Source organism: Pleurodeles waltl, chromosome 6, assembly GCF_031143425.1.
Source record: "Pleurodeles waltl isolate 20211129_DDA chromosome 6, aPleWal1.hap1.20221129, whole genome shotgun sequence".
In the NCBI taxonomy this organism is placed as follows: domain Eukaryota; kingdom Metazoa; phylum Chordata; class Amphibia; order Caudata; family Salamandridae; genus Pleurodeles; species Pleurodeles waltl.
Window position 1 is genome coordinate 137,657,010 of NC_090445.1, and position 18,445 is coordinate 137,675,454.

The 18,445-nt window shown below is 44.4% G+C and overlaps 1 protein-coding gene across 1 annotated transcript; it reads left to right on the forward strand.

Annotated features, from left to right (window-relative positions):
* Nucleotides 1–9,350: 9,350 nt before the first annotated feature.
* LOC138299376 (uncharacterized) lies at nt 9,351–12,239 on the forward strand. The gene has a single exon (XM_069237598.1). The coding sequence runs from the start codon at nt 9,630–9,632 to the stop codon at nt 10,191–10,193; it is 564 nt and encodes a 187-aa protein (XP_069093699.1). The 5' UTR covers nt 9,351–9,629; the 3' UTR covers nt 10,194–12,239.
* The last annotated feature ends 6,206 nt before the right edge of the window (nt 12,240–18,445 follow it).

Here is an 18,445-nt window from a genome sequence, read left to right on the forward strand (position 1 = left end):
TATTGATCTAATATTGAGTATTGATTGCTGATTACGGTAGTTATTGATTATTGATTTGTGCGACTCGACTATTCTCGGATGAGGAGAGCCCGACTCGGTTAAAAGATTCACCGACCTCCAACGTGTCCAGGTACAGGTAATTTATAGGGGCTGGACGCGTTATCACCCCCAAGGGAAGAAGGTGATGGTAACACTATGGCATGAGCTCCACAGAGTACTGGGATGGGTGGGAGTGCTTCACTCTGGGAACTCCACTGTGGACAGGTACAAGGTTGAAGGAGGTGGCTGGCCTTGGGGGTTTCCAACAGTGGCATCTGATAGGGCTCAGCACCCTGGCGGATTTATAGTTTGCTAATGGGATGGTGCCTTTCACTCACCTTAAGGTGAAATATGAGATGCCCATCTCCCAGAACTTCAAATATTTGCAATTGGGTGATGCTCTGCAGACAAAGATGACATCAGGGAAGGAAATATTGGAAGCCTCCCCTTTGGAGAATAGGTTACTGAAGGAGCCAATACCTACAAAACTGATCTCTCTCACCTACCAAACTTTAATGAGGTGAGGAACACTTAGAGACCTAGGACTATTGGGAGCAAGATGGCCGAGAGACATTGGAGATCTTGAGGATGAGGAATGAGGAAATGCATTACAATTACCCAGATGGATAGCGATTAAGGCCCATTACAAATTAATACAATTAGAAATCCTACACAGGGTCTACTATACTACAGCTCTGTTGCATAAAATGGGGAAAGTGTTGGATGACTACTGTCCGAGAAGGCCTGGACACCAGGGAACCTTCCTATGTACACTTTGGGATTGCCCGGTCCTGCATGAGTTCTGGGAAGGGTGACCCACAGGTTGGAGGCTGCATCTGACATTCAGATAACCATGGGAGCGCCACTAGTCCTATTAAAGATTTGGAGTGAATCAGAAACAACCTTCTACTAGCGCATATTATTACATTTAGGGTTCCTCCTCGGAAATGGAGAAATAGCAAGTGCATGGGGCTCCTGAGTGGCCCTAACCGTAAGAGACTGGGAAAGGGAAATGAATAAGAAGCACATGCAGGAAAACAACATTTATAAAGGGACAGGGTGTCCTAAAAAAAATTGAGAAGATCTGAAAAGGGTTGACAGGTGATGAGTAAGGTATTTGTGACTCTGGCGATCTCAATGAGTGGGAGGCTGGGTTGGTAAATACATGTTATGTGGTTGGAAAATGAATAACATACAATTTAAAAAAATACATTTCCTGTTGAAAAAATTACTTTATTTGGCAATGGGGATAGCTGTGGTGTTTGGGCCAAACAAAGTCAGCCATTTTTTAAAACTAGATACAGGGGGAGTTCAGTGTGGTGTGCCTTGCATGGAACTCACCACGTTTCCCTACCCGCAAAGCCCTGCAAATGGTACAATTTACCTAAAATTGTGTATTTTCTCACATTTCAGTGATATAAATGTCTGGAATTTGCAGGGATCCACAGAATTCCTACTACCCAGTGTTCCCACACTTGTCCTGATAACACACTGCTGTGTGGCTTGGGCCTAGGACCCACAACAAGAACAGATCAAACCAGGAACAATGAGAGTCCTGTAGGTAAAAAACTTTGTAGGACCCATGCAATACATACCAGCCTGAACTGTCCAGAGTTACATTGTGCAGTGAATTGTGTTGCAGATGCTAGGCCAAGCCACATAAGTAGGGTACCGTTTTTTAAATCTGGAGATGTGAGGAGACAATGATGGCAGGAATTCTGTGGATTACCGTGGCTTCTGGAAGTTTAGGTAACAGAAATGTGAGGAAAATGCATGATTTTAGGCAAACTTGGAGGTTTGCAGGGCATTGGGGGCAAGAAAGCATTGTGGGATCCACACAAGCAACACCACATTGGAATGCCCTAGGTTACTAGTTTTCAGAAATGTCTGGATTTAGGAGGTTTCCCTTGGTGGGAGAAACGGCCTTTACCATGCAGCCATTTAGCATCGCAAGTTAGCAGAAATTTGGATTTACCCCCACTCTGATGGCCCATATGTCAAAACTATGTCCACAACAATCCTAATTTCCTCTTGCTTGCCACAGGGATGGGAATGGCCTGTTTTTCAGATTGACAAAAAGAATATTAGTGGTTGGACAGTTTTGGAAAGGCCCAGTGCTGGTGCTGCCTGCCCACACCTCTTTTTTTTCTTAAAAACAAAACAATCTCTGGTGTCTAGTAGCTTTTCTGCCCCCTGGGGGCATACTGGAGGGAACCTTCCCTAGTCTGACCCCAGGGGAGGGCAGAAAGACTGTTAGATACACTGTGAGTGGGGGCATAGGCATATGCTTGCGCAGCCACACCCCTCCTGTCTATTTTGCCCATTGATCCTTTTTGCCTAGTGTGCTTTCTGCCCCTTGGTAGCAGACTGGGGGTAAACAACCTATATTTGACCCCGCCGGTAGCAGAAAGTCTATCCTGACCGGGGTTGTGGTGGAGCAGAGGCCTATCCCTTGGAGGAGGTGCTGTGCCCTAAACCACCAGTAAAAACAATATTCCCTGTTGTCTAATGAACTTTGTTCCCTCCCAGGAGTGTGGGGGCAAGATGGAAGTTTCTAAGAGGGGCAGAAAGATTGCTATACTCATGGTAAGGTGAGAAGCACAGGCGGATGCCCTAGTGGGGCCATTCCTCCCCTATCCCTCAAAACAAATTGGACACAACTTTCCCTGGTGTCTAGTGGCCTTTCTTATATCACTCCCCTCCTCCCCCCACAACTAGATGGCCAGACTGGAGTTAAAGAACCCTTATCTGATCTCGGGTGAGGCAGAAAGCTTGTCCAGCCCAGGGGTAAGGAGAGCACAGGCCTGTGCCCTTGGAGGGGGTACTCTTGATGAAAACAGCAGTAATACCAATGTTGTGTGGCCTCTAGCGAGCTTTCTACCCCAGCAAGGTGGGTGTGGGAGGCACATTGGAGGTAAACACTTCCCATCTGTCCCCCAGGAGGGGCACAAACTGTTGTGCCCATGGTAAGGGGGAGCATAGGCCCGTGCCCAGGGGTGTCACTTGCCGCCCCCCCCAAGTTTCCTGTTAGCTAGTTGGCTTTCTGTGCCCCCCCCCCCAAGGTAACAGACTGCAGGTAAACACTCCCTATTCACCACTCCCGGGGGAACATAAAGTCTATCTTGTCTGGGGGTAGGGAGGAGCATTTGCGCATGCCCTTGGGGGCTGTTCCCCCCCAACAGTCTAGGGAAAGCAATATGCCCTGGTATCTAATGAGCTTCCACCCCCTCCAGGAGGATCAGTCTGACTGTTGTGCACATGACAAGGGGTGGACCAGGTCACAGGCTCAGGCCCAGGTTAATCCCTCTACCTAAAAGAAACACCCAAAGCTTTCCTTCGTGCCTAGTGGGCTTTCAACTCCTCAACAGGCAGATTGTGGGTAGACACCACCTCTCCACCCCTTGGGTGGAAGGAAGTCAGTCTTGCCTGGGAGTGGAGGGTGGCACAGGCCCAAGACCTTGGAAAGCTATTTCGCCTGCAAAGACACCTGTGGTCTAGCGAAGTGAATCCCAGCTGGGAAATTGCGTTCCCAGTGTGACTCCGAAGTAGGGATCACTAGGGAAAGACAACTCTACAAAGAAGATACTGCCCCCTTTCGGGTGCTGTCGCTCCTGTGTTGATTGGTCCTGGAGGTCAGAGCTGTTTCCTAGCACAAATCATAAGTGTAAGCAGACCACACCATCATCCCCATCTGCTTTAACTCTTATTCTGCTGTGACATCAGCACACTGTGTGCACTGGTGTTACAGCATAACAAAAAAAATTAAACCAAGGATGCGAGGTAACCCCTTCCCGGGAACCTTTTCACTTATTTCCAGATTTGTATTTTTCAAAAGAAAAATTTTCCAGTGTTTTCAATGGCAGCATTTTCTAATCAGGTAGTGAGGGCGACCTGCTGACATCCTACACATTATAAAGGTAGTGAGGAGGATTTCAACGGGTCATCCTCTGCACTCAAAAAGTTATAGCTCTCCCTCACCAGCCAGCTTCTCATTTCCCTAAAACCTCCCTTGTTTCATTACCTGTTTATCGGAGTCCCTGATAGCCAATATTGTTTATATCAGTCTCATGTGTAGAGGATAACTGAGACAATGAGCAACCTTGAGGCCTGTCTGCCCTCTTGGTTCACTTGTTACCTGACACCTATCTTTTGGACACAGGTATCACCCCTTGGCTATTTGAAAACATGCCACAATCATATATTTTAAACATATAATTGAGGGTGGGCAGATTTCATGGAGTTCTACTTTGCTGAACTCCGTGGAGTTGGCTCAAACCTCTGTGGAATTCTGTGGAGTTCTGCATGCGGCGGAATGCTGCCTGCCCTACCACCACCCTGGCCTGAATGCGCCCCATCTCAGAAGCGCTAAGCAGGGTCCGGCCTGGCTAGCCAGGCCCCACCCTGCTTAGTGCTTCCGAGATCAGGTGCATTCAGGCCAAGGTGGGATACCGTAGGCAGCGAAAGATGCCATTTCAGGCCTCTATTGTGCCACCGGCCTGGAGTCTTCTGCTCTCAACCACACCAACACACTTCCCTTCACCAACTGCCCTCCTTCACAAACTTTCTACGGAGGGCCAACCACAACCCCTGTCTTGCACCAGCCGCTGATGCTCCCGTGGTCTCCAGCTCTCCCTGCTGGCCTCAACACCGTACCCTATAACACCACTTCCTTTCCCACAGACTCTGGGGAGGCAGGTTCTTTTCAAGTGGAGCTCTGACTGCAAGTTTCGTTTTTTCCAAGCACAGCCCCCCCTTCTCATATGGAAATACTATCCATGCCCAGCACTTGCTCCGTGTGCACATAGAAAAGAAAGCGAAACAAGGGTCTGACCTGGGTCTAGGGTCCCCGTTGCCAGTGGCCTGCCTCTCTGCCTCCCTCTGTCCCCTGCTCCCAGCTGCTGAGGACAATGAAAGGAGGGAGGCCTGGATCCGGAGTTGGCTCCAGTGCAGCCCTTCTGCAGCTTGCAGCAGCTCCACGCTGCTGACAGGCAGAAAGCAAAGGCTGTTGTAGGGCAAATGTTGTCTTCATTTCAGGCCGAGTGTAAAGTGCGGCCCAGTTATGGGCCACACAGCGCAAGAGCGCACTGCTCTTGCGAGTCTTCACTTACTCTTTGTGGCCCATAGCTAGGCTGCTGTGCACGACGGTGAGCTCTGCTGCCTAAACTCCACGCTTGAGTGCCCAAAACTCTGTTAACTCTGCCAGCGGAGCAGAGCTCCCCGCCCACCCCTACATATAATATACCAAGGTTTCCTTTGCTGAGTGGCACATATCTGTCACCCTGATTGGCTGGCTAGGAGATCATATTTAATGTGACATTTGACATACTGTTAGCATTTTTTTCCAAAACTGGGTTATACCATCCAGTCTTCTTCGTACAGGAACATGCCAAGGCGTTATCCTCACCTTTGTTCCTCTGGGTAACCTCCGAGGGGGGCTACCAGACATGTATGGGTTTTCTAAAGGTTCAGAGTGTCTACAGACGATGAACTGGATGCAATGCATACGGAAAATGTAGAAACCAAGGGAAAGAGAAATGCTGGTTTTGGTTATCTTTTGGTCACTGTATCGAAACCGAATGTATATATTTTCGACACCTACACATCACACTGTGAGTTTGCTGTGTGAGCCTTGTTCGGGGTGGGTTGTCCCCAGGACGCCATTTCTAGATCCCTCTCCCCAAATAAACACAGACACAACCCACGGGTATATATACCATTTCTTGCCATATTTCACTTCCAACCATTTTCTTGCAGTCACATGCATGATTTGGTGATCTCGAGAATTAGTGATACAGAATTAGTTATCCTAGATACTGTGCAGCCTGTGAAATAAAGGCATATTTTATATTTTCCACTTCAGAAGTTCGGTAAAGCCTATGCTTTTAAAATCACCTTATTTGAAAAAAACAGTCCGGTAAAATGCATCATTTGATCCCATTTTTCAAACATTTATTTGCGTTTTGGGGAGACCCGCAGCTGCTTCTCGAAAGTCTCAGGCTCACTCACTATGCTGACTCAGTTGGTGCAATTTGTTATTGGTGTGCATAATTTCAAGAGCTGTGTTTGTTTTTCATTTTATTGTGACCTTCATGCCTGCTTGCAGTGCCTCTGACTGCTTCGGAAGAGCCACAATACAGCATTTTAGCACTCTATAAAAGACCCAAACAAAGAAACCCAGCCCTGCAGTTCGATCGGGCAATCCCCCGGCTCTTTGCTGATTTTCTCTACCCTTACCTGCAGAATTTCCTTTCCAGTAATGACACCCACACAAGGGGCTGATATGCAACCATTACTGGAAAACAATTACTCTGGAAAAACAGAAATTGGGCCTGTGGGTGTTTCAGCAGAAAATGAACTATTGTTTAGCAAACTAGAACCCCAAAGAAATTAGCAAATTGGAAAGAAATGATAGGAAAAAAACTGTCTTACCTAATTAGTTACAAATAGACTGTTCTCTAAGGTAGCTCATAGTGTGAATGCACCTCTGATGGTATATGCTAGTACACTGGTTGATGCACTTGTTTGAGAGATATGTGTGGATTTTCTGGTCATAGGTTTGAGTCATTAAATAACTCTGAGTTGATAAGTCTGCTGCAGAGAACTACATGTAAGGTTCTGCATAGAGTTCTATTTTATGTACGATAGCTCGGTGAGTTCATGTTTTAGTTGCGGAGCTCTATATTTAGCCTCAGGTTCATTTGCTACAATCAGGCAAAATGGCATGCATCGCACTGTTTGGAATCGATCAGGGTTTAGCTTATATAAATATGGAAATAGAAGGAATAACTTGACATTCTTATGAAGTACACAGTCTTACTAATGCAGAGAGCTCCAGCCAACAAAACCTTTTAAAATCTCACGGAAACTTTTGAAGTAATACCCAAATGTACTATTGTTGCGAAATCTGTATGACAGCTTCCTGCTGTGTTTATTAATTTACCTCCACTTCTTCCCAGCAGGACGCTCAACTTAGACACAATGGCATTAGGGGGTTTCCACACAATGAGCCATTTGCTGTTGGGCTGTGCCCCACTTAAGGCTGCAGCTTCATGCATGAAAGGAACTGAAAGTGTGTGAACCCCTGAATGTATTTAAGCACTATGCACTGGGATATGTGGGATGATTCAGTGGGACTGGCCCAGGAACCGGTTTTAGCTCAGGAATCCTGTCAGCACTAGAATTTGACTGGATCCCACTCGTTTGCAGTACTGCGTAATCTAGCATACAGCATCCGCACTATTCCAATCTAAGATATGCAGCGTTAATGCATCTAAGCATGCAGAGATATTCTGGCTATTCCATTACTGAAACCTGGACCAGCTACTACCCATGCACCATCCTCAATTGTACACGTCAGTACACTTACTACTTCAGCACTGAAGCCCTGACCTAGGTTTGCCATTGTAGTGTGCCCACCACCAACAGTGATAGCTATTATAAATGTGTGGGGCTTTTAGGCACGATACCAGTCAGTTAAGTGACTACGGGCTGGATTTATGGTCTGACGGATGGTACGCTGTCATTATCTCCTTCATCTTGATGGACTGCTGTCCCTCAAATTTAAGGATGACCGCCAGCCCAGCTAGTGGCGGCTGGTGACATTTGAAAGTGGCAGGGTGTGCGAACTGGAACCATAAGGAACCAGTAATGCTTTTCGGGTCAGTGCCACTGCTCTTAACTGTGGCTTGTTAAATAAAGGACGACAACTGAAAGTTCTAGAGTTGAGGCTGAAGGCAGTGCGAGCTACTCACAGTGCCTGTCACTGGATCAACAGGGTGTTAGTACACCAAGGTGTGACGCAGGACAATGGTGCTGGGACAGCGGCACCGTGCAGCAATCTATAGCCCTGTTGAGAGGTGGCTGCTCTGTGCAAAGTAGTGTTGTTGCTGCCTGTATGTGGCAGACAATTTATAGTGGTGCAAAAACATGCAGAACCCAATGATTTTATGAAAAAATAAAATTCACCACAACCAGGGTGGCAACTGCACGGTGCAACTTATGTGTTTGTGGGCATGTATAATAAACAATAATAAAATGCATGCAATATCAACAGTAAATAAATCGCTGACGTGCATTATATTAGAGCTTTAAAGTTACAATGTTCAACTTTAAAATGTTGATGGAATGCATGTCAGTGATTTAGTTGCTGTTCATACTGCTTAAATAAGTATTAAAAATGAAGTGTTAACTTACAAATTGGCTGTGAGTCCTCCGGTCCTCGGTATTCTCCAGCTCATCTGAGCACAGGGTCCAAGAGCCAACTGCCCTAACCCATACAGATGCTGCTTTTATGATGTTAATAATATAAACCAACATGATAGAAGCACCAGGATTGGATGGAACGGGCTGGTTCGCACTCATTCAGACACAGGAGGTCTGTGTCTGCTCTACACCCAGCTGTCTAAAACAGCTCGGGTTGGAGAGGTTTAAAGAGGTGAAGTTGAGCACATCTGCAAGACAGCCAATCAAGGAGACATACATGCTTTAAACTGGTGGAGTGACCACCATTACTCTTCTCTGCCGTCAATCAGCAGCAATGGCCCCGCTCTCACACTCAGCTCCGGCTGGCACAGGAAGCAATGAAATGTTAATAAAATCATTTATTACCATTTTATTTTTCACGTTTGCTGCATCTGCAATAGGGAGGGTGACGCTGCTCGGTCGTAGTGGAGAAGCGCTCTCTGTCCCAGCAGTCATCTCTGTACACTGTAAGAAACTGCTGTGATAGTTGTTCTTGTCAATCTGCAAAAAGTTTAGTTGACAGCCAGTTTTAATGACCGTTCACTAAATGGTTCCCAAGGTAATAGTATAAAATACAAAAAACCTAATGACCTCACACCTTGAGAGGTTTCTTTTTTTCTGTCTATGGCTGCAAAGCTTTTCTAGGCAGTAAAGGACAGAAAAAAACACATTGCACAGCCCACCCTAAACAGAGCATGCGGTGTAATGTATTTTCTCTGACAGCCCCTTAACTGTCAGGCTGCTGGAGTAAGATTTTTTTGTTAAGCCAAAAGGGTATCAGTCCACTGAAAACTAGAGTTTTGTTTGTCTCGAAACAAGACAGGTGGACTTAGGGTTTGGCAGACAGGGTACCCTCTCTTCCAAACTCTAAATCAGGCCCTAAATATATTTCAACAAACATTCTTTCACTTGAGGGACATCTCTGATAATGAAGATTATGCAGTTTAAATGCAAAAGTCATTACAATGTAATGTAGAATGAAAGCCAGAGTCGTACAAAAGCTGAAGATGTGCCTGCGGCCCGCAAAAGTATTTCCGGTGTCATTCCTTCTCCTTTGTCGACCCGGAAGCTGCCGTCGTCTCCAGCGTCATCGGCTCCAGCAGTGCGCCGGATGACACAGCGGAGTACAAGCAATAGCATCCCTATTGACCTTCGCCTCCAGTGGTTGCTTAGCACCGGAGGGGAAAACACGCCAATGAGGCTTTTACACCACGTGCACCCAAAGGAGCGAGTGAAACTTAAGTTATGCATAGCTGGGATGGGCGCGACCCAATAACAACAGTAAGTTTGCAGCTACAGAACAAAGAGGAGGAAATCGCAAAAGAAAAACATAGCTTCTCGACACCGATATGGGCCTTGTTATGAGCATGGTCAAAGAAGCATTAGGTGGCTTCTTTGGCCGCAAAGCCCGCATTGTGATGATGGGCCTCGACGCTGCTGGCAAAACCTCCATTCTGTACAAGCTGAAGATGAATCAGACCGTGGCTACCATCCCCACCATTGGCTTCAATGTGGAGACAGTGAAGACCTCAAAGAACGAGTTCTTCACCATAATGGATGTAAGCGGTAGGAAAAACATCAGGGGCCTGTGGAAGAGCTACTTCACCGACACGGACGCGCTGATCTTCGTGGTGGACAGTGCGGACACTGAGCGCCTCTGCGAGGCCCGGACCGAGCTGGAGGCCATCTTGGGCTATGACGAGATGCGGGGCGTGCCTCTGGTGGTCCTGGCCAACAAGCAGGATCTGGCCACAGCACAGAGCCCCTCGGTGCTGGTGGAAGAGCTGGGGCTGCAGAGGTTGCTCGGCCATGATTGGCACGTGCAAACCTGCTGCGCCACCAGCGGCCAGGGGCTCGCGGAAGGCCTGGAGACACTGTCCGAAGTGATAAAAAAGCGCAAAGAGGCTATGTAAAGCAAAGAGTGGGAGACCTGATAATTTTCTCAGAACACGATGGTTCTGGCAATCATCCATGGGATTGGTAATGTGAGACTGAGTACAGGACATCGTTTTTACTCTCCTGACTGGATAGTTCCCGGATAACAAAATGTTCTGCAGTGAAGATAAAACGCCGCAGATTTAGGGTCTGGCGCCATCTAATGGTAGTAGAAGTGTTAGCTACTTCGTCAGCAACAAATCGGGCAGGTTTGCTCTAAAATCTGTAACTGTGCGTTAGGTGTGAGGGGCCCTCAAAAAGCGCTGGACCTGTGTATTTCTAATAACTTCTATGCCTCAGCGCCCATTGTCCACGGTGGGCCTGCACTGTGGGAGCTAATGCATTCGTTTATGGCTAATACAAATCGATGCTTTAAAACTACGTAATGAAAGAACCAACTTGACATGCAGAATATCGTTCAGAAATATACCAAAATATACAGGCAAACTCCATTTGTGGTCGTAAAGGAGTGATGTTGTTGCAGAGATTTCTGTAAAACAATTTACGCCATGTGGACTGTTGGAATAAAACACACAAAAGCAGAACAGGAAATTTGCTTACATCACTGGGAGTCACGCAGTAAATGAAAGCTGGAAGCAAGGTGTTTTTCTCTCTGCTAACATCAGATCAAAGGTGATAAAACTGAAGCAGAGTGATGAAAGAGCTCTATTTTCAATGTCACTGCAAACCAAGGCCCAGATTTGCTAACGCTTTGCACTAAGTTTGCATGACCTTAGTTATGCTAATGTGTTATGTGTTGGTTGTGTTATGTTGGGATTTACTATCCATTGCAAATCAGGATTGCTCTGCTTTGTGTTACATTGCATCACAGAGGCATTCCATGGGTGGTGCAGAGCCATTCCCATGTAGCCACCCATGCGTTTCAATGCATATTCCTATCTACAAACACTGGTAGGCAAGGATTTGTGCCAAAATCTTATGACTTCTCAAGACCGGTTCTATAAAGAATTCCACACAGGTGTAACAAGAAGAAATGTTTTTATTTCTCCTTGTTTTTCTAACTTTGCATGTTTACTGATTGTACAACACACATAGTACGTGGGAAAAGCTTTAAAAGCATGGTCCTTCCAGTATATGACCCCTGAATCAAAGAACAAATACACCCTTGCCCTATGGCACAAGGGTGTGTGTGTTAGCGCATGCCTGCCAAAAGTGCGCCTTCTCTGGGGGAGAGAAAAAAAGCACCATATTCTGTTAGATATGGTAAATTGTTTTCTTTCTCCCTTTGACGCAGCACAGCGGAACATCACGGTGCAGTGTTGCCTTGCATCTTAAATAGTATGTCCGGGCCTGAAAGTCTATCAAAATGCTGCTGTTTCTGCTAAACACCCCTATGTTTTTCATTAAACAGTAATTATAGGGTTAACTACAGACAGCTTGAAGTGATTGTGAGACTTTATGTCAATAATATCAAAAACCATACTAGAAAATAGGCTTTAGGTTACCTGCCATCATCTGTTGCCTTTCATAGTTTCGGATGAACCCACAAGATTATTTCAGTCTCACCATTTTCTATTGGCCACTAGGTGTCTTAATCCTTCTGCATAAAGTGCTTCCAGTTTCAGTGCATGGATGGGCAAGTGAAGTGTGATTTCCTCCTACAAGTTTCCTCCCAAAGGTGTTTCCACAATCCTGTCGGGGGAGCACCTACTGTGATTTTGCACCTACATGTGCTTTGCTCCTAAATGTAATTGATGGTCCAAAACATGTTTCCACACACCTACTGGTGTTGTACAAAAGGTGATTATTGTTGATGTAGTACTGTGAGTAATTTTACACCTACAAGTGGCTTTTGATCTGAAGAGTTTCCAGCGATGTGGACAAGGTTGATTTGCATGTATACATGATTTTGCACCTAAAAGTGATTCTACATTTATTTCTAAAGCCTATGTGATTTTGTTTCTGTCTCAAGTGCCTTCACACGACTATTGATGATGCACATATGGGTGAATTATTCACCCATATGTTTTGCATATAAATGTGATCTTTCTCCTGATTGTGAATTGTGTTCCTAAATGTGTTTTCATTCATCTGCATGTTGCACCAGGAGTGAATTTGCACCATAATGTGTTTTTTTTCCCATCATTTAATGCTACAACCCTGCTTATTTTGCACCGCTTTTCTACACTCATGCTGTTGCAGCAAGGGTGATTTTACACCTCAGTCTGTACTGTCAACCCAATGGGAGGTTATTCTGATGGACACAGTTTACACCTAATGTAAGTCTCACATTTTCTTTCTGTGCTTCAACTTACCAGGAACACCTGGAAACATCCAAATTCATCTATACTTGATGCTAAATATCTGACAAGTGACACTTTATGACTAGAACTAAGAAAAAATAACATTGAAGATTTTTGTATAGTTAAAATATTATTGAAAATCTAGTATCTTTTTACGACCTCAGAAAGGCAGAAGCAAATAGGTGATATATATATATATATATATATATATATATATATATATATACATATATATATATAAATACAGTTGAACTAGCAATCAAAGGAATGCCAAATATAGAAGATTTCTGATGCAGCAACAACACAGATACAATAACACTTCTATAAATGCTTTGAAAAAGTGACAGTGTTGTGAAACACATGCTGGTGGTACCATATCCTGAAAATCAAACACAAAATTGGACGGTAGGATCTATAATATTGATCATTGTTTTACCTTCTTGTATAATTCCAAAAACTATTTTTACATTGACTGTGTGTATCAATGGATGATATATATTGTGATCTTTGTCTGACAAATACATTTCAGGTGTCAATTGAGAACTACATTTTACATTTCTGCTATTATACCGATTCAGTCAGGTGCCTATTATAATTGGTTATACACTGAAAAAGGGTGCTTTCATTATAGATTTTGGCTTGTGGGAAAGTGTTTGCTCAATACAGCAGGATTTGTATAGTGCTCCACTAACCATATACAGCACTCCTCTGCCTTTTGGCTATGTTAGAGCTTTAGAAGTGCCATCTACGTACATTACATACGTACCAGACTGAGTTGATTTTGGTGAAAGCCAATGATAAAGGCTATGGGTCTGGTCTGTTAGTTATGATAGGTTGCAAGAAAGGCAATAGGTCTGACGTGTTAGCTATGAAATGCACATGTTAAAGTCAATAGACAATTAAGAGATGATTGTTATTGCTCTGTATTAATGCCTTCGGAGAGGTATTTTATTACATGGAATCTCACAGATTACAATCATAGGCAAGAGTTTTTGTTATCCCCTCTGACAAATTGTGGGGAGAGAAGGTTTGCACAACAGTAAACCTTGTTAGGCCTTCTTAGGAGAGATAGTATTTTGCTTTGCTACTTGTAATTCTGTATACATGTGTTATTTTATGACTGTATGCACAATAGCTAATGCTCAATACAGTCAGACTGTGTTGGCTAAAAGAAAAAGGCTATAGGTGTGAGTTCTTCACAAGAAAAAGTTATTTCAGATGCCATAGGTTTTATTTGTTTATTATGGAGAGTTGCAACGAAGACATTAAGCCTCATTTATTTATTCTGAAATACATATGATCTTTAAGGATGGGTTGTTTTTTCACTGCGGTAAAGCCTTCAGAGAGGTTGTTACATGACATTTCACAGATTACCACTGTAGGCAAGGATTTTAGTCTTGAGTAACCCTTTCACAAACCTTGCAGACAGACTATTTCCACTACAATAATTCTTGCTAGAATCTCTTTCGAAGTCCTGGCAGGCTTAGTTGTATGTCAGGAAGTTGTAATCAAAAATATATATAATAGCTACATACAACTATACATCCAGATAAAGACTTTGGATCAACCCTCTTTTGCCGTTGGTGCATATGAGTGTCATTTACATCCACTTCCATCCATGACAGCACACAGCATGGGACAATAGGTCAGCCCACTTCAGCCGTTCACTAACTTGCTCTGTGAATGATTGCATTTGTCCAATCCCATGTGCACATTTGCCTGAAAATGAGAGCTCTTCAGTGCTAAGTCCCTTTTCAATTCTTGCCTTCTCTTTTCATTTGGATTTTTAGAGCATACTGTATTTTTCCGGCCCATGCTAACAGGGCACTTACTTGCTTCCCATTTAGTCTTCAGTGCATTACTTCTTCTAAACCCGTTCCCTATAATGAAATATTGATGTGTGAAGTAATAGAAAAATATAAACTAAGAAAACACTTTAGAGGAAACCAAGTCATAGAAAACCAAATTTAAGGAAAGACAATTTTGAGGAAATACAAACAAATTGAAAATTAAAGGAAACATTTTAAAGGAAAGATCATTTTAAGGAAAAAATCCAAAATTACATTAAAATTGGAATACAGTTTTGGGGGAGTGAGAGGTATGTGGTTTCAGGGAAGGGTGATATTTAGGGATAATGAGTATTTTTAGAGATCATGAATGGGTGGAGATTGGGGTGGTGTGGAGTTTTTAGGGTTCACGGATGAGTGAAGTTTAGGGGTGGTGAAGAGTTTTTAGGGTTCACGGTTTTTAGGGTTCATGGACGAGAAGAATTATGGGGTGATGAGAGGTTTTTAGGATTCAGAGATGGCTGGAAAATAATATTGTTGAGAGGTTTATAGTGTTTGAGGATGTGCAGAGTTTAGGGCTGTGTAGTATTTTTAGGGTTGAATGATTAGTAGAGTTTAGGGGTGGTAAAGGGTTTTTGGGGTTCAACAATGGGTGGAAGTTAGGGTGGTGCGAGGTGTTAAGTGTTCAGAGATGGGTGGAGTTTAGCCGTAGAAAGGGTTTTTTAGGGATCGGAAATGGGTGAAATTTAGGAGTAATGAAGGGTTTTTGGGAGTGTGTCGGTAGCTGGTCTTTAGGAGTGGTGAAGGACTTTTAGTGAGTCAATGATGGGTGATGGTTGGGGATGGTGAGGATCTTTTTTATCGGGTTCAGGGATGGGTTGAGTTTAGGGTTGAGGAGTTTTATTGGTTCAGTTATAGGTGAGGTTTCGATATAGAAAGGAGTTTTTAGGGTTCAGGAATGGGTGGAGTTCAGGGGTCAGGGATGATTAATTTTTAGAGTTCAGGACTGAGTGGAGCATAGGTGGTAGAACAGTCTTTTAGGATTAACAAAGGGTGGAATTTAGGGGTCAGAGATGGGTATAGTTTTGGTGTGGTGGGTGTTGTTTAAGGGCAGGGATACAGGTGTTCATAGGTTGTGATGAGTTCATTGATTCCTGGGATTTAGAAGTGATGGGGGGGGGGGGCAGCAAATTAAAAGCAGTTGAAGTCATTGTTTAATAATGTAAAAGATATAGATGTGATGAAATCTCCCTTGAAGTACGCACTGAAATAAATCCCTCTGACAAAAATTGAAGTGAGACCTGCAACCACTGCATTAACACTTCAAAAAATAAACATGTAAAAGCCAATTTTGAAGAAGAAGACATTCTATTAATTGGTTTCTGTGAAAAGTTATATACCATTCACCCTGAAAATTCCCATTAAACAGTTTAAGTGAAATGTTTTCTCAGTAATGGTGTTCCATGAAATTGTTCTATGAAGTCACATACAACCATTATCCATAGATTATCATTGTTTTACCATTCCAAGATAGCCAACACGTTGGTTCTAAATGTGGCGACTGTGCTGAAACTCAACCTCCAGGGTGCCTGGGGCGAGCTGGTCTCATCCTCGGCCACGTGTGCCGAGGACGAGAGTAGCTCATCCTGCACCCGGCCCACAGCCCAAAGTCCACGGGGGGGAGTGCTAGTGCTGCCCCGTGGGCCTCCCATCCACTCCCCCTGTCAGGAATGGAAGGGGAATTGCTACCTCTTCAACCCCTGAACCCCCCCCTACAGTGACTTCTGATGACATCAGCGCGCAATTGCGTGTTGACCTCATCAGAGGTCACCTCCCATCGCACTGGAAGCTCAGCTTCCAATGCGATCTCGCATTTCTCTTCCGACCAGGAGAAGGGGCAGGCAGAAGCATGAAAGGAAAGGCCTTTCCTTTCCTTTCATGCCTCTGTGAGCATTTCTGCAGCTCGATCGTGAAGCAATCGGGCTGGAGAAATACCCACTATACACCAGGGATTTTTTTGTTGTTTTGTTTTATGTGTAAGGGGAGGGGCCCCTTCGGCAAGGGCCGCTCCGCAGGGGGCAATTCATTATTAGGCCGATCTGCCAACAGGGATTTTTCTTTAATTTTTTTTTTTACAGATGGGGAGTGACCCCTTAGGCAAGGGTCACTCTCCTGGGGGCAATTTTATTTTAGGCCATTTCCGCTAACCTTGGGGGCAGATCGGTCTATTTTTCTTAGGCTAATCTGCCCCAAAGGGGGGCACAAACCACTAGACACCAGGGATTGGTGTGTGTGTGTGTATTTGTGTTTTGTTTGTCGGGGCAGCCCCTTGGCAAGGGTTGCTCACCATGGGGTCACATTACTGATGACCATTTCTGCCCCCCCTTGAGGCAGATCGGCCTATTTTTGCAAGGCCCATCTGCACACCAAGAGGGGCAGAAAGCCCACCAGAGACCAGGGAAGATTTTTTTTCAAAAAAAGAGAGTGGGGTATGGCTATACCCCCACCCCAAATAAATGGGGACAAAGTTGTTTTGCCCATCGGTTGACAGATGGGGTAATTACCTCTGATCCACTCCTGGGAGGGGGGGGGGACAGAAAGCCTACTAGATGCCAAGAAATAGTTGGGTGTTGGCTACCAACCAGTATGGGCATGGTTATGCCCCCACCCCAACTGAAAGGGTAACCCACAGAAATGTGGGAAAAATGTGATTTTTTTAGCTAAATTTGAGGATTGCTGAGGATTCTGGGTAAGAAAACACTGGGGGATCCACGCAAGTCAACCTTCCCTGGACTCCCTCGGGTGTTTAGTTTTCAGAAATGTTTGGGTTTGGTGGGTTTTCCTAGATGGCTGCTGAGCCCAGAGCCAAAAACAGGTGCCCCTGCGAAAACAGGTAGTTTTGTATTTGATAATTTTGATGTAGTCACATAGTATTTTGGGACATTTCCTTTTCGCGGGCGCTAGGCCTACCCACACAAGTGAGGTACCATTTGTATCAGTAGACTTTGGAGAATGCTGGACGGAAGGAGATTTGTGGGTCCTCTCAGATTCCAGAACTTTCTATCACTGAAATGGGAGGAAAAAGTGGTTATTTTGCCAAATTTTGAGGTTTGCAAAGGATTCTGGGTAACAGAACCTGGTGAGAGCTCCACAAGTCACCCCATCCTGGGTTCCCCTAGGTGTCTGTTTTCAAAAAGGCACAGGTTTGGTAGTTTTTCCTAGGTGCCAGTTGAGCTACAGATCAAAATCCACAACTACGCACTTTCTAAAAAACAAGTCAGTTGTCAATGTAAAAATGTGATGTGTCCACCTTGCATTTTCGGGTGTTTTCTGTCACGAGAACTAGGCCTACCCACACAAGTGAGGTACTATTGTTATTGGGGGAATGCTGGGGGAAGGACATTTGTAGCTCCTCTTAGATTCCAGAACTTTCTATCACCGAAATGTGAGTAAAAAGTGGTTTTTTTGTCAACAATTTAAGGTTTGCAAAGGATTCTAGGTAACAGAACCTGGTTTGAGCCCCACAAGTCACCCCATCATAGATTTCCCTAGGTGTCTAGTTTAAAAAAATGCACAGGTTTGGTAGGTTTCCCTAGGTGCTGGTTGAGCTAGAGGCCCAAATCCACAGCTAAGCACTTTCCAAAAAACACTTCAGATATGAATGTAAAATTGTGATGTGTCCATGTTGCATTTCCTGTCATGGGCAATAGGCCTACCGATGCAAGTGAGGTACCATTTTTATCAGGAGACTTGGGGGAACACAGAATAGAAGAACAAATGTTATTGCCCCTTGTCTTTCTCTACATTTTACCCTTCCAAATGTAAGACTGTGTAAAAAAGATGTCTATTTGAGAAATGCCCTGTAATTCACATGCTAGTATGGGGGCTGTTAGAAATGGGGTCTTTGGTTGACAGTCAGGTTAACCCCTGTTCAAGCAAGGATCCTCACTCTAATCAGGGTAAATAGGAATCACCCTCAGCTAACAGAAACATCCAAGCAAAAGAAAAAAATCAAAGATTACCAAACAAGTAGTATGTGGTCACATAGTGGTCTGGACTCAAAACAGTAGTGTACACTTAATTACCGTATGTCAAGTAGAAATACAAGTCCAAATCCCATCCGCTGATCACCAATGTTAGAAATTGGGTCTTTGGTTGACAGTCAGGTTACCCCCTGTT